Source organism: Oncorhynchus kisutch, unplaced genomic scaffold (assembly GCF_002021735.2).
Source record: "Oncorhynchus kisutch isolate 150728-3 unplaced genomic scaffold, Okis_V2 Okis03b-Okis08b_hom, whole genome shotgun sequence".
NCBI classification, from domain to species: Eukaryota; Metazoa; Chordata; class Actinopteri; order Salmoniformes; family Salmonidae; genus Oncorhynchus; species Oncorhynchus kisutch.
Genome location: NW_022261980.1, coordinates 17417359 through 17441003, shown reverse-complemented (window position 1 = coordinate 17441003; position 23645 = coordinate 17417359). Strand labels below are relative to the sequence as shown.

The window sequence follows — 23645 nt, the reverse complement described above, 5'->3', positions numbered from 1 at the left end:
CTGAGATACCACTCATTATATTAGACTTTACACACAGTCCCTGAGATAACAGATACCACTCATTATATTAGACTTTACACACAGTCCCTGAGATACCACTCATTATATTAGACTTTACACATGGTCCCTGAGATACCACTCATTATATTAGTCTTTACACACAGTCCCTGAGATACCACTCATTATATTAGTCTTTACACACAGTCCCTGAGATACCACTCATTATATTACACTTTACACACAGTCCCTGAGATACCACTCATTATATTAGACTTTACACATGGTCCCTGAGATACCACTCATTATATTAGTCTTTACACACAGTCCCTGAGATACCACTCATTATATTAGTCTTTACACACAGTCCCTGAGATACCACTCATTATATTACACTTTACACACGATCCCTGAGATACCACTCATTATATTAGACTTTACACAAGGTCCCTGAGATACCGCTCATTATATTAGACTTTACACACAGTGCCTGGGATGATAGATACCACTCATTATATTAGACTTTACACACGGTCCCTGAGATACCACTCATTATATTAGACTTTACATACGGTCCCTGAGATACCACTCAATATATTAGACTTTACACACGGTCCCTGAGATACCACTCATTATATTAGACTTTACACACAGTCCCTGAGATACCACTCATTATATTAGACTTTACACACGATCCCTGAGATACCACTCATTATATTAGACTTTACACACAGTTCCTGAGATACCACTCATTATATTAGACTTTACACACGGTCCCTGAGATACCACTCATTATATTAGACTTTACACACAGTTCCTGAGATACCACTCATTATATTAGACTTTACACACAGTCCCTGAGATAACAGATACCACTCATTATATTAGACTTTACACACAGTCCCTGAGATACCACTCATTATATTAGACTTTACACACGGTCCCTGAGATACCACTCATTATATTAGACTTTACACACAGTCCCTGAAATAACAGATACCACTCATTATATTAGACTTTACACACAGTCCCTGAGATACCACTCATTATATTAGACTTTACACACGGTCCCTGAGATACCACTCATTATATTAGACTTTACACACGGTCCCTGAGATACCACTCATTATATTAGACTTTACACACAGTCCCTGAGATACCACCCATTATATTAGACTTTGCACACGGTCCCTGAGATACCACTCATTATATTAGACTTTACACACAGTCCCTGAGATAACAGATACCACTCATTATATTAGACTTTACACACAGTCCCTGAGATACCACTCATTATATTAGACTTTACACATGGTCCCTGAGATACCACTCATTATATTAGTCTTTACACACAGTCCCTGAGATACCACTCATTATATTAGTCTTTACACACAGTCCCTGAGATACCACTCATTATATTACACTTTACACACAGTCCCTGAGATACCACTCATTATATTAGACTTTACACATGGTCCCTGAGATACCACTCATTATATTAGTCTTTACACACAGTCCCTGAGATACCACTCATTATATTAGTCTTTACACACAGTCCCTGAGATACCACTCATTATATTACACTTTACACACGATCCCTGAGATACCACTCATTATATTAGACTTTACACAAGGTCCCTGAGATACCACTCATTATATTAGACTTTACACACAGTGCCTGGGATGATAGATACCACTCATTATATTAGACTTTACACACGGTCCCTGAGATACCACTCATTATATTAGACTTTACATACGGTCCCTGAGATACCACTCAATATATTAGACTTTACACACGGTCCCTGAGATACCACTCATTATATTAGACTTTACACACAGTCCCTGAGATACCACTCATTATATTAGACTTTACACACGATCCCTGAGATACCACTCATTATATTAGACTTTACACACAGTTCCTGAGATACCACTCATTATATTAGACTTTACACACGGTCCCTGAGATACCACTCATTATATTAGACTTTACACACAGTTCCTGAGATACCACTCATTATATTAGACTTTACACACAGTCCCTGAGATAACAGATACCACTCATTATATTAGACTTTACACACAGTCCCTGAGATACCACTCATTATATTAGACTTTACACACGGTCCCTGAGATACCACTCATTATATTAGACTTTACACACAGTCCCTGAAATAACAGATACCACTCATTATATTAGACTTTACACACAGTCCCTGAGATACCACTCATTATATTAGACTTTACACACGGTCCCTGAGATACCACTCATTATATTAGAATTTACACACAGTTCCTGAGATACCACTTATTATATTAGACTTTACACACAGTCACTGAGATAACAGATACCACTCATTATATTAGACTTTACACACAGTCCCTGAGATACCACTCATTATATTCGACTTTACACATGGTCCCTGAGATACCACTCATTATATTAGCATTTACACACAGTCCCTGAGATACCACTCATTATATTAGTCTTTACACACAGTCCCTGAGACACCACTCAATATATTACACTTTACACATGGTCCCTGAGATACCACTCATTATATTAGACTTTACACACGGTCCCTGAGATACCACTCATTATATTAGACTTTACACACAGTGCCTGGGATGATAGATACCACTCATTATATTAGACTTTACACACGGTCCCTGAGATACCACTCATTATATTAGACTTTACACACAGTCCCTGAGATGATAGACAACATGCACTGCCAGGCTGACAAATGACCAGAGCATCAAGGAACATCATGACAGCTGGGTTTTTTGTTGTTGTCATGTCTGACCGCAGACGTCCTTAGTAAAGATTTGTCAGTACCAGATATTTCATAATTACACCTCAGATCATTGTGTTTCTGGTCCACGGTGGACCGGGTGAACTCACTGGTCTCATAATTACACCTCAGATCGTTGTGTTTACGGTCCACGGTGGACTGGGTGAACTCACTGGTCTCATAATTACACATCAGATCGTTGTGTTTACGGTCCACGGTGGACTGGGTGAACTCACTGGTCTCATAATTACACCTCAGATCGTTGTGTTTATGGTCCACGGTGGACTGGGTGAACTTACTGGTCTCATAATTACACATCAGATCGTTGTGTTTACGGTCCACGGTGGACTGGGTGAACTCACTGGTCTCATAATTACACCTCAGATCGTTGTGTTTACGGTCCACGGTGGACCGGGTGAACTCACTGGTCTCATAATTACACCTCAGATCGTTGTGTTTACGGTCCACGGTGGACTGGGTGAACTCACTGGTCTCATAATTACACTTCAGATCGTTGTGTTTAAGGTCCACGGTGGACTGGGTGAACTCACTGGTCTCATAATTACACCTCAGATCGTTGTGTTTACGGTCCACGGTGGACTGGGTGAACTCACTGGTCTCATAATTACACCTCCGATCGTGAAATGTAGACCCAGTAGCTAGACAGACTGTTGTAACACTCTAACCTGGCATCATGAAATGTAGACCCAGTAGCTAGACAGACTGTTGTAACACTCTAACCTGGCATCATGAAATGTAGACCCAGTAGCTAGAGACAGACTGTTGTAACACTCTAACCTGGCATCATGAAATGTAGACCCAGTAGCTAGAGACAGACTGTTGTAACACTCTAACCTGGCATCATGAAATGTAGACCCAGTAGCTAGAGACAGACTGTTGTAACACTCTAACCTGGCATCATGAAATGTAGACCCAGTAGCTAGAGACAGACTGTTGTAACACTCTAACCTGGCATCATGAAATGTAGACCCAGTAGCTAGAGACAGACTGTTGTAACACTCTAACCTGGCATCATGAAATGTAGACCCAGTAGCTAGAGACAGACTGTTGTAACACTCTAACCTGGCATCATGAAATGTAGACCCAGTAGCTAGAGACAGACTGTTGTAACACTCTAACCTGGCATCATGAAATGTAGACCCAGTAGCTAGACAGACTGTGTGTCAGATCTAGGACACCTTGTGTTTTACACAATCATCTGATACGCCTGGGTTTTAACCTTCAAACTGTCCTCTTATAATACAGCATCAAATATCGCTGTGTCCTCGTGACTAAACACAGGACTCTCATTATAACACATGCGCTGTAGTACAGTGAACTAATATATAGCCTGGCATTATGTCAGAGAGATTGATGCAGTACAGTGCACTAAACACAGGACTCTCATTATAACACATGCGCTGTAGTACAGTGAACTAATATATAGCCTGGCATTATGTCAGAGAGATTGATGCAGTACAGTGAACTAAACTATAGCCTGGCATTATGTCAGAGAGATTGATGTTGTACAGTGAACTCAAATATAGCCTGGCATTATGTCAGAGAGATTGATGTAGTACAGTGAACTAATATATAGCCTGGCATTATGTCAGAGAGATTGATGCAGTACAGTGAACTAAACTATAGCCTGGCATTATGTCAGAGAGATTGATGCAGTACAGTGAACTAAACTATAGCCTGGCATTATGTCAGAGAGATTGATGCAGTACAGTGAACTAAAATATAGCCTGGCATTATGTCAGAGAGATTGATGCAGTACAGTGAACTAAACTATAGCCTGGCATTATGTCAGAGAGATTGATGCAGTACAGTGAACTAAAATATAGCCTGGCATTATGTCAGAGAGATTGATGTTGTACAGTGAACTAAACTATAGCCTGGCATTATATCAGAGAGATTGATGCAGTACAGTGAACTAAAATATAGCCTGGCATTATGTCAGAGAGATTGATGCAGTACAGTGAACTAAAATATATCCTGGCATTATGTCAGAGAGATTGATGTTGTACAGTGAACTAAAATATAGCCTGGCATTATATCAGAGAGATTGATGCAGTACAGTGAACTAAAATATAGCCTGGCATTATGTCAGAGAGATTGATGCAGTACAGTGAACTAAACTATAGCCTGGCATTATGTCAGAGAGATTGATGCAGTACAGTGAACTAAAATATAGCCTGGCATTATGTCAGAGAGATTGATGTTGTACAGTGAACTAAAATATAGCCTGGCATTATATCAGAGAGATTGATGCAGTACAGTGAACTAAAATATAGCCTGGCATTATGTCAGAGAGATTGATGTTGTACAGTGAACTAAAATATAGCCTGGCATTATGTCAGAGAGATTGATGCAGTACAGTGAACTAAACTATAGCCTGGCATTATGTCAGAGAGATTGATGTTGTACAGTGAACTAAACTATAGCCTGGCATTATGTCAGAGAGATTGATGCAGTACAGTGAACTAAAATATAGCCTGGCATTATGTCAGAGAGATTGATGCAGTACAGTGAACTAAACTATAGCCTGGCATTATGTCAGAGAGATTGATGTTGTACAGTGAACTAAACTATAGCCTGGCATTATGTCAGAGAGATTGATGCAGTACAGTGAACTAAAATATAGCCTGGCATTATGTCAGAGAGATTGATGCAGTACAGTGAACTAAAATATAGCCTGGCATTATGTCAGAGAGATTGATGAAGTACAGTGAACTAAAATATAGCCTGGCATTACGTCAGAGAGATTGATGCAGTACAGTGAACTAAACTATAGCCTGGCATTATGTCAGAGAGATTGATGTTGTACAGTGAACTAAAATATAGCCTGGCATTATGTCAGAGAGATTGATGCAGTACAGTGAACTAAACTATAGCCTGGCATTATGTCAGAGAGATTTATGTTGTACAGTGAACTAAACTATTGCCTGGCATTATGTCAGAGAGATTGATGCAGTACAGTGAACTAAAATATAGCCTGGCATTATGTCAGAGAGTTTGATGCAGTACAGTGAACTAAAATATAGCCTGGCATTATGTCAGAGAGATTGATGTTGTACAGTGAACTAAAATATAGCCTGGCATTATATCAGAGAGATTGATGCAGTACAGTGAACTAAAATATAGCCTGGCATTATGTCAGAGAGATTGATGTTGTACAGTGAACTAAACTATAGCCTGGCATTATGTCAGAGAGATTGATGCAGTACAGTGAACTAAAATATAGCCTGGCATTACGTCAGAGAGATTGATGCAGTACAGTGAACTAAACTATAGCCTGGCATTATGTCAGAGAGATTGATGCAGTACAGTGAACTAAAATATAGCCTGGCATTATGTCAGAGAGATTGATGTTGTACAGTGAACTAAACTATAGCCTGGCATTATGTCAGAGAGATTGATGCAGTACAGTGAACTAAAATATAGCCTGGCATTATGTCAGAGAGATTGATGCAGTACAGTGAACTAAACTATAGCCTGGCATTATGTCAGAGAGATTGATGCAGTACAGTGAACTAAAATATAGCCTGGCATTATGTCAGAGAGATTGATGTTGTACAGTGAACTAAAATATAGCCTGGCATTATGTCAGAGAGATTGATGCAGTACAGTGAACTAAAATATAGCCTGGCATTATGTCAGAGAGATTGATGCAGTACAGTGAACTAAACTATAGCCTGGCATTATGTCAGAGAGATTGATGTTGTACAGTGAACTAAACTATAGCCTGGCATTATGTCAGAGAGATTGATGCAGTACAGTGAACTAAAATATAGCCTGGCATTATGTCAGAGAGATTGATGCAGTACAGTGAACTAAACTATAGCCTGGCATTATGTCAGAGAGATTGATGCAGTACAGTGAACTAAACTATAGCCTGGCATTATGTCAGAGAGATTGATGCAGTACAGTGAACTAAAATATAGCCTGGCATTATGTCAGAGAGATTGATGTTGTACAGTGAACTAAAATATAGCCTGGCATTATGTCAGAGAGATTGATGCAGTACAGTGAACTAAAATATAGCCTGGCATTATGTAGAGAGATTGATGCAGTACAGTGAACTAAAATATAGCCTGGCATTATGTCAGAGAGATTGATGTTGTACAGTGAACTAAAATATAGCCTGGCATTACGTCAGAGAGAACATTTCAGACGTCATGCTTGTTGTTATTGTTAGCCTACCATTTGAACTTTTCATTAGCTTCAAATGAACCTCGTCCACTAGCTATTGCACACATTTCAAACTAATTAGTGTTAGTCAAGGTCACGTTGAGGCTGTCGTAACCAAGCCTCTAGAGCTTGTTGGGGGGGAACCCCAATATTTCCAGTATGCATTATAACAATACACATTGTTGTTCTATCCTGTCCCACAGCACCCACACCAACGTCATCTCAAACTGCTGTTTCACTGCTAACGGACGCTACTTGTGCACTGCATCATGGGACAAGACTCTGCAGCTGTGGGACGTCCAGACAGGAACGTTCCGTTCCCACGGTGGCCTGACCCTTAGCAAGGGACACGACGGATCCGTCAGCTCCTGCACCTTCTCTGTGGACGGTAGGGTAGACATCAGTCTTCTCTGTGGACGGTAGGGTAGACATATCAGTCTTCTCTGTGGACGGTAGGGTAGACATCAGTCTTCTCTGTGGACGGTAGGGTAGACATATCAGTCTTCTCTGTGGATGGTAGGGTAGATACAGTGCCTTGCGAAAGTATTCGGCCCCCTTGAACTTTGCGACCTTTTGCCACATTTCAGGCTTCAAACATAAAGATATAAAAGTGTATTTTTTTGTGAAGAATCAACAACAAGTGGGACACAATCATGAAGTGGAAAGACATTTATTGGATATTTCAAACTTTTTGAACAAATCAAAAACTGAAAAATTGGGCGTGCTAAATTATTCAGCCCCTTTACTTTCAGTGCAGCAAACTCTCTCCAGAAGTTCAGTGAGGATCTCTGAATGATCCAATGTTGACCTAAATGACTAATGATGATAAATACAATCCACCTGTGTGTAATCAAGTCTCCGTATAAATGCACCTGCACTGTGATAGTCTCAGAGGTCCGATAAAAGCGCAGAGAGCATCATGAAGAACAAGGAACACACCAGGCAGGTCCGAGATACTGTTGTGAAGAAGTTTAAAGCCGGATTTGGAAACGTTATGTTTGGCGTAAAAGCAACACAGCTCATCACCCTGAACACACCATCCCCACTGTCAAACATGGTGGTGGCAGCATCATGGTTTGGGCCTGCTTTTCTTCAGCAGGGACAGGGAAGATGGTTAAAATTGATGGGAAGATGGATGGAGCCAAATACAGGACCATTCTGGAAGAAAACCTGATGGAGTCTGCAAAAGACCCGAGGCTGGGACGGAGATTTGTCTTCCAACAAGACAATGATCCAAAACATAAAGCAAAATCTACAATGGAATGGTTCAAAAATAAACATATCCAGGTGTTAGAATGGCCAAGTCAAAGTCCAGACCTGAATCCAATCGAGAATCTGTGGAAAGAACTGGAAACTGCTGTTCACAAATGCTCTCCATCCAACCTCACTGAGCTCGAGCTATTTTGCAAGGAGGAATGGGAAAAAATGTCAGTCTCTCGATGTGCAAAACTGATAGAGACATACCCCAAGCGACTTACAGCTGTAATCGCAGCAAAAGGTGGCGCTACAAAGTATTAACTTAAGGGGGCTGAATAATTTTGCGCGCCCAATTTTTCAGTTTTTGATTTGTTAAAAAAGTTTGAAATATCCAATAAATGTCGTTCCACTTCATGATTGTGTCCCACTTGTTGTTGATTCTTCACAAAAAAATACACTTTTATATCTTTATGTTTGAAGCCTGAAATGTGGCAAAAGGTCGCAAAGTTCAAGGGGGCCGAATACTTTCGCAAGGCACTGTATATCAGTCTTCTTCTCCATGGACGGTAGGGTAGACATATCAGTCTTCTCTGTGGATGGTAGGGTAGACATATCAGTCTTCTTCTGCATGGACGGTAGGGTAGACATATCAGTCTTCTCTGTGGATGGTAGGGTAGACATATCAGTCTTCTCTGTGGATGGTAGGGTAGACATATCAGTCTTCTCTGTGGATGGTAGGATAGACATATCAGTCTTCTCTGTGGATGGTAGGGTAGACATATCAGTCTTCTAATACTAATACTACTGACTACTATATACTAATACTACTGACTACTGACTACTATATACTAATACTACTGACTACTATATACTAATACTACTGACTACTATATACTAATACTACTGACTACTGACTACTATACTAATACTACTGACTACTATATACTAATACTATTGACTACTATATACTAATACTACTGACTACTATATACTAATACTACTGACTACTATATACTAATACTACTGACTACTATATACTAATACTACTGACTACTCACTACTATATACTAATACTACTGACTACTATATACTAATACTATTGACGACTATATACTACTGACTACTATATACTACTGACTACTATATACTAATACTACTGACTACTATATACTAATACTACTGACTACTATATACTAATTCTACTGACTACTATATACTAATACTACTGTCTACTATATACTAATTCCACTGTCTACTATATACTAATTCTACTGACTACTATATACTAATACTACTGACTACTATATACTAATTCCACTGACTACTATATACTAATATTACTGACTACTATATACTAATACTACTGACGACTATATACTACTGACTACTATATACTACTGACTACTATATACTAATACCACTGATTACTATATACTAATACTACTGACTACTATATACTAATACCACTGACTACTATATACTAATACCACTGACTACTATATACTAATACTACTGACTACTATATACTAATACTACTGACTACTATATACTAATACTACTGACTACTATATACTAATACCACTGACTACTATATACTAATACTACTGACTACTATATACTACTACTGACAGACTGAATGTAGTTCTATGTTGTTGTCCAGGGTCAGTCCTTTCATCTCTGACTACTGCTGCCAGACTGACTGTAGTACTCTGTTGTTGTCCAGGGTCAGTCCTCTGCCTCTAATACCACAGACTGACTGCAGTTCTCTGTTGTTGTCCAGGGTCAGTCCTTGTGTCGGGGGCGTATGACAGACTGACTGTAGTTCTCTGTTGTTGTCCAGGGTCAGTCCTTGTGTCGGGGGCGTATGACAGACTGACTGTAGTTCTCTGTTGTTGTCCAGGGTCAGTCCTTGTGTCGGGGGCGTATGACAGACTGACTGTAGTTCTCTGTTGTTGTCCAGGGTCAGTCCTTGTGTCGGGGGCGTATGACAGACTGACTGCAGTTCTCTGTTGTTGTCCAGGGTCAGTCCTCTGCCTCTAATACCACAGACTGACTGCAGTTCTCTGTTGTTGTCCAGGGTCAGTCCTCTGCCTCTAATACCACAGACTGACTGCAGTTCTCTGTTGTTGTCCAGGGTCAGTCCTTGTGTCGGGGGCGTATGACAGAACAGTGGCTGTGTGGAACATGGAGACCCTCTGCAAGACGCTGGAGTTGAAGGTAGCTTCATGCTCTATCCTACTTCAGACACATTTTAAGGCAAACAGGTGTGTGTGTTTCAAACAGGTGTGTGTGTGTGTGTGTGTGTGTGTGTGTGTGTGTGTGTGTGTGTGTGTGTGTGTGTGTGTGTGTGTGTGTGTGTGTGTGTGTGTGTGTGTGTGTGTTTCCGACAGGTGTGTGTGTGTTTCAAACAGGTGTGTGTGTGTGTTTCAAACAGGTGTGTGTGTTTCAAACTGGTGTGTGTGTGTGTGTTTCAAACAAGTGTATGTGTGTGTGTTTCAAACAGGTGTGTGTGTGTGTGTGTGTGTGTGTGTGTGTGTGTGTGTGTGTGTGTGTGTGTGTGTGTGTGTGTGTGTGTGTGTGTGTGTGTGTGTGTTTCAAACAGGTGTGTGTGTGTGTGTGTGTTTCAAACAGGTGTGTGTGTGTGTGTGTGTGTGTGTGTGTGTGGTGTGTGTGTTTCAAACAGGTGTGTGTGTGTGTGTGTGTTTGTGTGTGTGTTTCAAACAGGCTGTGTGTGTGTGTGTTTCAAACAGGTTGTGTGTGTGTGTGTGTGTGTGTGTGTGTGTGTGTGTGTGTGTGTGTGTGTGTGTGTGTGTGTGTGTGTGTGTGTGTGTGTGTGTGTGTGTGTGTGTGTGTGTGTTTTGCTTCCCCTAGGGACATGCGGATTGGGTGACAGATGTGGCAATCAGTGCGGACAAAAAATGGGTGGCCTCAGCTTCCAAGGTACAAACACACACCTCAATGTCATGTCCTACGTCATGTCCTGTCCCTGTAGGTCACAGTAGATATACACCTCAATGTCATGTCCTACGTCATGTCCTGTCCCTGTAGGTCACAGTAGATATACACCTCAATGTCATGTCCTATCCCTGTAGGTCACAGTAAACACACACCTCAATGTCATGTCCTACGTCATGTCCTATCCCTGTAGGTCACAGTAGATATACACCTCAATGTCATGTCCTACGTCATGTCCTATCCCTGTAGGTCACAGTATGTATATACCTCAATGTCATGTCCTACGTCATGTCCTATCCCTGTAGGTCACAGCAAACACACACCTCAATGTCATGTCCTACGTCATGTCCTATCCCTGTAGGTCACAGTATGTATATACCTCAATGTCATGTCCTATGTCATGTCCTATCCCTGTAGGTCACAGCAAACACACACCTCAATGTCATGTCCTATGTCATGTCCTATCCCTGTAGGTCACAGTATGTATATACCTCAATGTCATGTCCTACGTCATGTCCTATCCCTGTAGGTCACAGTAAACACACACCTCAATGTCATGTCCTATCCCTGTAGGTCACAGTAAACACACACCTCAATGTCATGTCCTATGTCATGTCCTATCCCTGTAGGTCACAGAATATGTCCCTTTTGTTACCATACCATTTTGCATTATCATAAATATTGCTATGTGTGTTTTTGAAGGACACCACTGTCAGGTTGTGGAATATAGAACACTCTGAAGAGATACCTGCTGTTATAGAGACCAGGAAGGCTCAGGGAATGGGCTATCATATCCTCCAGGTTGGTAATTGTACCACACACTGCTACCTTGTATGTAGAGTGAGACCTGATCCTAGATCACCACTCCTACCCTGAGACCTGATTCTAGATCACCACTCCTACCCTGAGACCTGATCCTAGATCACCACTCCTACCCTGAGACCTGATCCTAGACCTGATCCTAGATCACCACTCCTACCCTGAGGCCTGATCCTAGATCACCACCCCTACCCGGAGACCTGATCCTAGATCACCACTCCTACCCTGAGACCTGATCCTAGACAACCACTCCTACCCTGAGACCTGATCCTAGACCTGATCCTAGATCACCACTCCTACCCTGAGACCTGATCCTAGACCTGATCCTAGACCACCACTCCTACCCGGAGACCTGATCCTAGACCTGATCCTAGACTACCACTCCTACTCTGAGATGCTTTGTGAATAAAACAGATTATTTTGGTGACACTGTTTTGGTGAACCTAATCCAGTCTTGTCTTTCAGTGTGAGGAGTGTGGAAAGGCTTTTTCCATTTCTCGACTGGAGAACTCCGACTTGGTCACAAAGTGTGTGTTCTGCCGATTGAAGACAGAAACCAGATCCCATCTTCAACCACCTCCTCTGTTGTCTAGTGTTCTGCCGATTGAAGACAGAAACCAGATCCCATCTTCAACCACCTCCTCTGTTGTCTAGTGTTCTGCCGATTGAAGACAGAAACCAGATCCCATCTTCAACCTCCTCCTCTGTTGTCTAGTGTTCTGCCGATTGAAGACAGAAACCAGATCCCGTCTTCAACCACCTCCTCTGTTGTCTAGTGTTCTGCCGATTGAAGACAGAAACCAGATCCCGTCTTCAACCTCCTCCTCTGTTGTCTAGTAATTGAATGTATTATTTTCTAATGCTTGTATGTTACTGTATATAACTAGGTCCTGTGTTTATTGAGTACTGTATCCTGTTAAAACTGTATTTGTTCATTGATTTAGTCAGAAAACAACTAAAGTATCACTGCATTGAAGTGCTAGCTGTGCCACTAGACATTCTGGGTTCGAGGCTGGCCGTGGCCCGGAGACCCATTGGGAGGCGCACAATTGGCCCAGCGTCGTCCGGGTTAGGGGAGGGTTTGGCCGACAGGGATGTTCTTGTCCCATCGCTCACTAGTGACTCCTGTGGCGGGCTGGGTGTAGTGCACGCTGACACGGCCGCCAGGTGTACGGTTGTTTCCTCTGACACATTGGTGCGGCTGGCTTCCGCGTTAAGTGGGCATTGTGTCAAGAAGCAGTGCGGCTTGGTTGGGTTGTGTCCATGTGGGAGTTGCAGCGATGAGACAAGACTGTAACTACCAATCGGAAACCACAAAAAAGGGGTAATCTATTGTGAGTCTTTCTCTGGAGAACACACCTGGAGTCTAGGACAGCTATGGAGAACACACCTGGAGTCTAGGACAGCTATGGAGAACACACCTGGAGTCTAGGACAGCTATGGAGAACACACCTGGAGTCTAGGACAACTATGGAGAACACACCTGGAGTATAGGACAGCTATGGAGAACACACCTGGAGTCTAGGACAACTATGGAGAACACACCTGGAGTCTAGGACAGCTATGGAGAACAAACCTGGAGTCTAGGACAGCTATGGAGAACACACCTGGAGTCTAGGACAGCTATGGAGAACACACCTGGAGTCTAGGACAGCTATGGAGAACACACCTGGAGTCTAGGACAGCTATGGAGAACACACCTGGGGTCTAGGACAACTATGGAGAACACACCTGGAGTCTAGGACAGCTATGGAGAACACACCTGGAGTCTAGGACAGCTATGGAGAACACACCTGGGGTCTAGGACAACTATGGAGAACACACCTGGAGTCTAGGACAGCTATGGAGAACACACCTGGAGTCTAGGACAGCTATGGAGAACACACCTGGAGTCTAGGACAGCTATGGAGAACACACCTGGAGTCTAGGACAGCTATGGAGAACACACCTGGAGTCTAGGACAGCTATGGAGAACACATCTGGAGTCTAGGACAGCTATGGAGAACACACCTGGAGTCTAGGACAGCTATGGAGAACACACCTGGAGTCTAGGACAGCTATGGAGAACACACCTGGAGTCTAGGACAGCTATGGAGAACACAAGCTACAGTAGTAGCCCCAGTAGTGATGACAGATGAAGCTGCAGTAGTAGCCCCAGTAGTGATGACAGATGAAGCTACAGTAGTAGCCCCAGTAGTGATGACAGATGAAGCTACAGTAGTAGCCCCAGTAGTGATGACAGATGAAGCTACAGTAGTAGTCCCAGTAGTGATGACAGATGAAGCTGCAGTAGTAGCCCCAGTAATGATGACAGATGAAGCTGCAGTAGTAGCCCCAGTAGTGATGACAGATGAAGCTACAGTAGTGATAACAGACCTCAACAGCGACATCAGAACAGCGATCAGAACAGCGATCACTAACCTTCTAGGCAACAGAACAGAGATCACTAACCTCCTAGACATCAGAACAGCGATCACTAACCTTCTAGACATCAGAACAGCGATCACTAACCTTCTGGACATCAGAACAGCGATCACTAACCTTCTAGACATCAGAACAGCGATCACTAACCTTCTAGACATCAGAACAGCGATCACTAACCTTCTAGACATCCAAACAGCGATCACTAACCTTCTGGACATCAGAACAGCGATCACTAACCTCCTAGACATCAGAACAGCGATCACTAACCTTCTAGACATCAGAACATTGATCACTAACCTTCTAGACAACCAAACAGCGATCACTAACCTTCTAGACATCCGAACATCGATCACTAACCTCCTAGACATCAGAACAGCGATCACTAACCTTCTGGACATCAGAACAGCGATCACTAACCTTCTAGACATCTGAACAGCGATCACTAACCTTCTAGACATCCGAACATCGATCACTAACCTCCTGGACATCAGAACATCGATCACTAACCTTCTAGACATCCGAACATCGATCACTAACCTCCTGGACATCAGAACATCGATCACTAACCTTCTAGACAACCAAACAGCGATCACTAACCTTCTGGACATCAGAACAGCGATCACTAACCTTCTAGACAACCAAACAGCGATCACTAACCTTCTGGACATCAGAACAGCGATCACTAACCTTCTGGACATCAGAACAGCGATCACTAACCCTCTAGACATCAGAACAGCGATCACTAACCTTCTGGACATCAGAACAGCGATCACTAACCCTCTAGACATCAGAACAGCGATCACTAACCCTCTAGACATCCGAACAGCGATCACTAACCTTCTAGACATCAGAACAGAGATCACTAACCTTGTTTTGGTTGAAGATTTCTACTTCACCAGTTGGCAGCTGTACTGTTCATTCCATACCAGGCTCTAATCCCCGGGACTCCAAGGAGGAAGAGACGGCGCAAGCGAGTCAATAAACCACCGCTCTCAAGTGGCGAAGCAGTCTAAGGCACTACAGACCCTGGTTTGATTCCAGGCTGTATCACAGCGGTCTAAGGCACTGCATCTCAAATCAAATCAAATTTTATTTGTCACATACACATGGTTAGCAGATGTTAATGCGAGTGTAGCGAAATGCTTGTGCTTCTAGTTCCGACAATGCAGTAATAACCAACAAGTAATCTAGCTAACAATTCCAAAACTACTACCTTATAGACACAAGTGTAAGGGGATAAAGAATATGTACATAAAGAAATATGAATGAGTGATGGTACAGAGCGGCATAGGCAAGATACAGTAGATGGTATTGAGTGCAGTATATACATATGAGATGAGTATGTAAACAAAGTGGCATAGTTAAAGTGGCTAGTGATACATGTATTACATAAAGATGCAGTAGATGATATAGAGTACAGTATATACGTATACATATGAGATGAATAATGTAGGGTATGTAAACATTATATTAGGTAGCATTGTTTAAAGTGCTAGTGATATATTTCCCATCATTTCCCATCAATTCCCATTATTAAAGTGGCTGGAGTTGAGTCAGTGTGTTGGCAGCAGCCACTCAATATTAGTGGTGGCTGTTTAACAGTCTGATGGCCTTGAGATAGAAGCTGTTTTTCAGTCTCTGTCCCAGCTTTGATGCACCTGTACTGACCTCGCCTTCTGGATGATAGCAGGGTGAACAGGCAGTGGCTCGGGTGGTTGTTGTCCTTGATGATCTTTATGGCCTTCCTATGACATCGGGTGGTGTAGGTGTCCTGGAGGGCAGGTAGTTTGCCCCTGGTGATGCGTTGTGCAGACCTCACTACCCTCTGGAGAGCCTTACGGTTGTGGGCGGAGCAGTTGCCGTACCAGGCGGTGATACAGCCCGACAGGATGCTCTCGATTGTGCATCTGTAGAAGTTTGTGAGTGCTTTTGGTGACAAGCCAAATTTCTTCATCCTCCTGAGGTTGAAGAGGCGCTGCTGCGCCTTCTTCACGATGCTGTCTGTGTGGGTGGACCAATTCAGTTTGTCTGTGATGTGTACGCCGAGGAACTTAAAACTTACTACCCTCTCCACTACTGTTCCATCGATGTGGATAGGGGGATGTTCCCTCTGCTGTTTCCTGAAGTCCACAATCATCTCCTTAGTTTTGTTGACGTTGAGTGTGAGGTTATTTTCCTGACACCACATTACGAGGGCCCTCACCTCCTCCCTGTAGTCCGTCTCGTCGTTGTTGGTAATCAAGCCTACCACTGTTGTGTCGTCCGCAAACTTGAGTTGGAGGCGTGCGTGGCCACGCAGTCGTGGGTGAACAGAGAGTACAGGAGAGGGCTCAGAACAACACCCTCCAGTGTTGAGGATCAGCGGGGTGGAGATGTTGTTGCCTACCCTCACCACCTGGGGGCGGCCCGTCAGGAAGTCCAGTACCCAGTTGCACAGGGCGGGGTCGAGACCCAGGGTCTCGAGCTTGATGACGAGCTTGGAGGGCACTATGGTGTTAAATGCCGAGCTGTAGTCGATGAACAGCATTCTCACATAGGTATTCCTCTTGTCCAGATGGGTTAGGGCAGTGTGCAGTGTGGTTGAGATTGCATCGTCTGTGGACCTATTTGGGCGGTAAGCAAATTGGAGTGGGTCTAGGGTGTCAGGTAGGGTGGAGGTGATATGGTCCTTGACTAGTCTCTCAAAGCACTTCATGATGACGGAAGTAGTCGTTTAGCTCAGTTACCTTAGCTTTCTTGGGAACAGGAACAATGGTGGCCCTCTTGAAGCATGTGGGAACAACAGACTGGGATAGGGATTGATTGAATATGTCCGTAAACACACCAGCCAGCTGGTCTGTGCATGCTCTGAGGGCGCGGCTGGGGATGCCGTCTGGGCCTGCAGCCTTGCGAGGGTTGACACGTTTAAATGTTTTCCTCACGTCGGCTGCAGTGAAGGAGAGTCCGCATGTTTTAGTTGCGGGCCGTGTCAGTGGCACTGTATTGTCCTCAAAGCGGGCAAAAAAGTTATTTTGTCTGCCTGGGAGCAAGACATCCTGGTCCGTGACTGGGCTGGATTTCTTCCTGTAGTCCGTGATTAACTGTAGACCCTGCCACATACCTCTTGTGTCTGAGCCGTTGAATTGAGATTCTACTTTGTCTCTATACTGACGCTTAGCTTGTTTGATTGCCTTGCGGAGGGAATAGTTACACTGTTTGTATTCGGTCATCTCAGTGCTAGAGGCGTCACTACAGACCCTGGTTCGATTCCAGGCTGTATCACAGCTGTCTATTGCACTGCGGTCTATTGCACTGCATCTCAGTGCTTTAGGCATCACTACAGACCCTGGTTCGATTCCAGGTTGTATCACAACCGGCCGTGATTGGGCGGTGCACAATTGGCCCAGCGTCCTCCGGGTTAGGGTTTTGCCGGAGTAGGCTGTCATTGTAAATAACAATTTGTTCTTAACTGACTTGCCTAGTTTACATAAAGGTTGCATTAAAAAATATACCCTCAGTTCTATTGGTGAACGTACAATCACTGGAGAATAAACTGGATGAGCTCTGCTGGAAACTATCCTATCAACGGGACCTGAAGAACTGGGATATCCTGTTTCACGGAGTCGTGGCTGAACTATGACATGAATAATATACATCTGGCTGGTTTTCCTGTGTGAAGACCGTAGGGCAGCTTTGGGGAAGGTTAAAGGGGAAGGGGTCTCTTATGTTAACAACAGCTGGTGCACCATCTCTAATGTTAAGGAAGTCTCCAGGTTTTTCTCGCCAGAGTTAGAATATCTCATGCATGATAAGCTGCAGACCATACTGTTTATTAAAAACAAAAACAAAAAAGATTTAAGAAGTAAACATCGGTCTGAAGCCGAAAAAGAAGGTAAATTCACATGAGCACCACAATGCCTCCTCCACCCATGCTCTACCAAGGTTTACCAGCACCACAATGCCTACTCCACCCATGCTCTACCAAGGTTTACCAGCACCACAATGCCTACTCCACCCATGCTCTACCAAGGTTTACCAGCACCACAATGCCTACTCCACCCATGCTCTACCAAGGTTTACCAGCACCACAATGCCTACTCCACCCATGCTCTACCAAGGTGTTCCAGCACCACAATGCCTACTCCACCCATGCTCTACCAAGGTTTACCAGCACCACAATGCCTACTCCACCCATGCTCTACCAAGGTTTTACAGCACCACACTGCCTACTCCACCCATGCTCTACCAAGGTTTTACAGCACCACAATGCCTACTCCACCCATGCTCTACCAAGGTTTTACAGCACCACAATGCCTACTCCACCCATGCTCTACCAAGGTTTTACAGCACCACAATGCCTACTCCACCCATGCTCTACCAAGGTTTACCAGCACCACAATGCCTACTCCACCCATGCTCTACCAAGGTTTTACAGCACCACAATGCCTACTCCACCCATGCTCTACCAAGGTTTTACAGCACCACAATGCCTACTCCACCCATGCTCTACCAAGGTTTACCAGCACCACAATGCCTACTCCACCCATGCTCTACCAAGGTTTACCAGCACCACAATGCCTACTCCACCCATGCTCTACCAAGGTTTTACAGCACCACAATGCCTACTCCACCCATGCTCTACCAAGGTTTTACAGCACCACAATGCCTACTCCACCCATGCTCTACCAAGGTTTACCAGCACCACACTGCCTACTCCACCCATGCTCTACCAAGGTTTTACAGCACCACAATGCCTACTCCACCCATGCTCTACCTGCTGTTAATATAGGGGCTGGCCCAGCAGATCCACTGGTAGAACCCTGCTGTTAATATAGGGGCTGGCCCAGCAGATCCACTGGTAGAACCCTGCTGTTAATATAGGGGCTGGCCCAGCAGATCCACTGGTAGAACCCTGCTGTTAATATAGGGGCTGGCCCAGCAGATCCACTGGTAGAACCCTGCTGTTAATATAGGGGCTGGCCCAGCAGATCCACTGGTAGAACCCTGCTGTTAATATAGGGGCTGGCCCAGCAGATCCACTGGTAGAACCCTGCTGTTAATATAGGGGCTGGCCCAGCAGATCCACTGGTAGAACCCTGCTGTTAATATAGGGGCTGGCCCAGCAGATCCACTGGTAGAACCCTGCTGTTAATATAGGGGCTGGCCCAGCAGATCCACTGGTAGAACCCTGCTGTTAATATAGGGGCTGGCCCAGCAGATCCACTGGTAGAACCCTGCTGTTAATATAGGGGCTGGCCCAGCAGATCCACTGGTAGAACCCTAGGCAATAACTTAACCTTGGTAACGTTCGCAGATTGCATTATATTTTAGATTTTTTTGTGGTAATTAAATAGAATTTATTTAGAATTTATGATAATTAATTTCCTATTAATAGTTTAACCAGCTCCGTGTTTTCTGGAGTCAAAATGAAAGAAGAGGAGCCCGCGCTGCGGCAGCACGACACCCCAGATCAGTGTGGATTTATTAGTTTTATTTTATTATATTTCTTCCTCTGCATTTTTGGGAAAGGCCGTAAGCATTTCACTGTTTCTCACCTGTTTGTTTACGAAGCATGACACAAGTACATGTTGATTTGACACACAGGTTGAGTCTGGGGCGACGACGTTATGACCGAACACCACTGTCCGAGCTTGTAAATGTTTGAATTGTAAACTATGGGATCAATAATCGCTTAATTTATGTTCTGTAATGAAGCTCACGTGAGTAATTAACTAAAGACACAACACCATTACGAAGCTTGAGATATACATGATGGAAATATAAAGCCTTTTTTCACGGGGACATTCATCGGCGCCGTGGCTTAGTTGGTTAAAGCGCCTGTCTAGTAAACAGGAGATCCTGAGTTCGAATCTCAGCGGAGCCTTTTGTGAACATTACAGACTATTTTTAAAAGGCCAGGCACCACTTGCTTAAATTACATTTTTGCATCTACCTATTTTGGAATTTGTTGGTATTTTGGTCAATTGATATTAGTATTTTTTTTAAGTAAACATGAAAATGTCCATTTTCTTTATTTTCCCATACTACCATCATCCACGTTTTTTATCGACTTTAAAATGAAATTACACCAATAGCTCACTACATACATTTAATTACACATTATGTAAAAGCCCATTTCATAGAGAATGTTTCAAACTGAACTATCTATAGTAACTTACTTTGAATAGATAGTGATTGGGCCTAAATAGGCGTTTGGTAGTCTAAATTCAGTGTACTTTTCTTCAACATTCATTTCCCGATAGTCAGACTCCCTTATACCTTCCCACAAGCCAACCAGACTCCCCCTTATTGTTTCTCATCTTCAGAACCATCTGCATTCACCACATGTTGTGTGATTATACTTAGATATATTCTCCAGACTTGCCCAGAGGGAATTGTTGATAGATTGTTCATTTTTTTATTCTAAATAACATTTTCATTGGTAAAATGCGCCAAAAATGCATTTGAACGTTACATGACTAGTATTTTACAGACATAAATATAAAAATATATATTTAAAAAAAATATATATATATTTATCCGCTATCTGCTCTGGACAAGTCCGGTCCTGGAGTGTCTTAAAATGAACTAACATGTTTAGCCTGCCTACATCCAGTTTCCAGAAACATTTATTTGCGCTATATGCAAATATTGCATATTTAACGTTGTATCGCCTCATTTAAATATTTTTATCAAACATTTCAGAAACGTTGTAATACGAAAAAGTATTATGTTTGTGTCAATATTCAACTGGTAAAACCTGACTGATATGATGAAGCGAAAAAAAATGACCTTTGGAGAACACGGCTCCTTTCTCCCTTTTCACATTTTACCAACAGTAAAGACATTTACCGTTTTATTTCCTTCACGACTCGGCGGCGCTGTGGCTTAGTTGGTTAAAGCGCCTGTCTAGTAAACAGGAGATCCTGAGTTCGAATCTCAGCAGTGCCTTTTTGTTTCTGTTTATGGACCCACTACCTCTTCTCGAGGAGCTCCAAGCTTTGACAACAGTGACGACGAGGATACGTCCCTGCCTTCCGGCAATACAACCATACTGATATGTTGTAGAAAATTACATGGGGCCAGCATTTTAGTAACTAATTCAAACGAATTTAAGTTAAACAAGGGCGAATACCAAAAGAGTATTACATTTAAATCAAAGTTTATTTGTCACATGCGCCCGAATACAACTGGTGTAGTAGACCTTACAGTGAAATGCTAACTTACAAGCCCTTAACCAGCAATGTAGTTAAGAAAAATACGCTTTAAGTAAAAAATATAAAATAAAAGTAAAATAATTCAACAGCAATAGTAAAATAAAAAGTGAGGCTATATACAGGGGCACCCCCCCTGAGCACGCCCACCTGAGCACGCCCCCCTGAGCACTCACCCCTGAGCACGCCCCCCTGAGCACCCCCCCCTGAGCACCCCCCCCTGAGCACTCACCCCTGAGCACCCCCCCTGAGCACTCACCCCTGAGCACGCCCTCCTGAGCACTCACCCCTGAGCACCCCCCCTGAGCACCCCCCCCTGAGCACCCCCCCCTGAGCACCCCCCCTGAGCACCCCCCCCTGAGCACCCCCCCCTGAGCACGCCCTCCTGAGCACCCCCCCTGAGCACCCCCCCCTGAGCACCCCCCCCTGAGCACTCACCCCTGAGCACGCCCCCCTGAGCACCCCCCCCTGAGCACGCCCCCCTGAGCACCCCCCCCTGAGCACGCACCTCTGAGCATGCCCCCTGAGCACGCCCCCCTGAGCACACCCCCCTGAGCACGCCCCCCTGAGCACCCCCCCCCTGAGCACGCCCCCCTGAGCATGCCCCCCTGAGCACACCCCCCTGAGCACGCCCCCCTGAGCACGCACCCCTGAGGGGCCCCCCGTGTTGAGGATCAGCGTGCAGATGTGTAGTTACCTACCCTTACCACCTGGGGGACGGCCCGTCAGGAAGTCCAGGATCCAGTTGCAGAGGGAGGTGTTTAGTGCCAGGGTCATTAGGCCAACGATTACACTGAATACTTCTACGGAGAGCGTTATAGCTGCAGGACTCAGAGTGTTTACAAAGCAAACAGTCAGAGTACGTCTCTTTACAAAGCAAACAGCCACAGTACGTCTCTTTACAAAGCAAACAGCCACAGTGAGCGTCGGTGTCCACATCACTAACAAACTATGGGTCTTCAGATCCTCAAAAAGTTATACAGCTGCACCTGGCATCCGGGCATCCTGACCGGTTGCATCACCGCCTGGTATGCAAATTCTCGGCATCCGACCGTAAGGCGCTACAGAGGGTAGTGGGAACGGCCCAGTACATCACCAGGGCCAAGCTTCCTGCCATCCAGGACCTCTATACCAGGCTGTGTCAGAGGAAAACCCAAAACATTGTCAAAGACTCCAGCCACCCAAGTCATAGATTGTTTTCTCTGCTCCCGCACGGCAAGCGGTACCGGAGCGCCAAGTCTATGTCCAAAAGGCTCCTTAACAGCTTCTACCACCCCAAACCATAAGACTCCTGAACAATTAATCAAATGTCTACCCGGACTATTTGCATTTATTTCCCCCCACTGCTGCTATTCACTGTTTATTATCTATGTGTAACAGTATAACTTTAGACCGTTCCCTCGCCCCGACCTGGGCGCGAACCTGGGACGCTCTGCACACGTCAACAGTCCGCCTCCAGGGATCGTTACCGATTGAAACGCAATTTAGCGCGCACCACCGCTAACTAGCTAACCGTTTCACATCCGTTACATATGCTTAGTCTCTACCCCTTACCTACATGTACATATTACCTCAATTACCTCGACTAAACCTGTACCACCTCGGTACCTGTATCACCTCGACTAAACCTGTACCACCTCGGTACCTGTACCACCTCGGTACCTGTACCCCCTCGGTACCTGTACCCCCTCGGTACCTGTACCACCTCGGTACCTGTACCCCCTCGGTACCTGTACCACCTCGGTACCTGTACCACCTCGGTACCTGTACCCCCTCGGTACCTGTACCACCTCGGTACCTGTACCCCCTCGGTACCTGTACCACCTCGGTACCTGTACCCCCTCGGTACCTGTACCCCCTCGGTACCTGTACCACCTCGGTACCTGTACCCCCTCGGTACCTGTACCACCTCGGTACCTGTACCACCTCGGTACCTGTACCCCCTCGGTACCTGTACCACCTCGGTACCTGTACCACCTCGGTACCTGTACCCCCTCGGTACTTGTACCACCTCGGTACCTGTACCACCTCGGTACCTGTACCCCTCGGTACCTGTACCCCCTCGGTA

The 23645-nt window shown here is 44.4% G+C and overlaps 1 protein-coding gene and 2 non-coding genes across 5 annotated transcripts in view; all 3 read left to right on the top strand.

Annotated features, from left to right (window-relative positions):
• The window catches only part of LOC109877419 (WD repeat-containing protein 88), a 29410-nt gene extending 13474 nt beyond the window's left edge, over window positions 1–15936 (top strand). The window contains exons 7-12 of one of the 3 annotated variants that reach the window (XM_031812956.1): window positions 7193–7377; window positions 10321–10403; window positions 11058–11126; window positions 11844–11942; window positions 12426–12520; window positions 12582–13082. In XM_031812956.1, coding sequence (XP_031668816.1) covers window positions 7193–7377; window positions 10321–10403; window positions 11058–11126; window positions 11844–11942; window positions 12426–12520; window positions 12582–12675 — 625 coding nt within the window. In that variant the 3' untranslated portion in view covers window positions 12676–13082. Of the gene's footprint in view, window positions 1–7192; window positions 7378–9966; window positions 10276–10320; window positions 10404–11057; window positions 11127–11843; window positions 11943–12425 lie in introns of those variants that run through there. The other 2 variants (XM_031812955.1, XM_031812957.1) reach the window with 2 other exon arrangements.
• A 4237-nt stretch (window positions 15937–20173) lies between these two features.
• On the top strand, window positions 20174–20247 carry trnat-agu (transfer RNA threonine (anticodon AGU)). The gene has a single exon. It is a non-coding gene; the product is annotated as a tRNA-Thr (tRNA).
• A 993-nt stretch (window positions 20248–21240) lies between these two features.
• trnat-agu (transfer RNA threonine (anticodon AGU)) lies at window positions 21241–21314 on the top strand. The gene has a single exon. It is a non-coding gene; the product is annotated as a tRNA-Thr (tRNA).
• Window positions 21315–23645: the final 2331 nt, after the last annotated feature.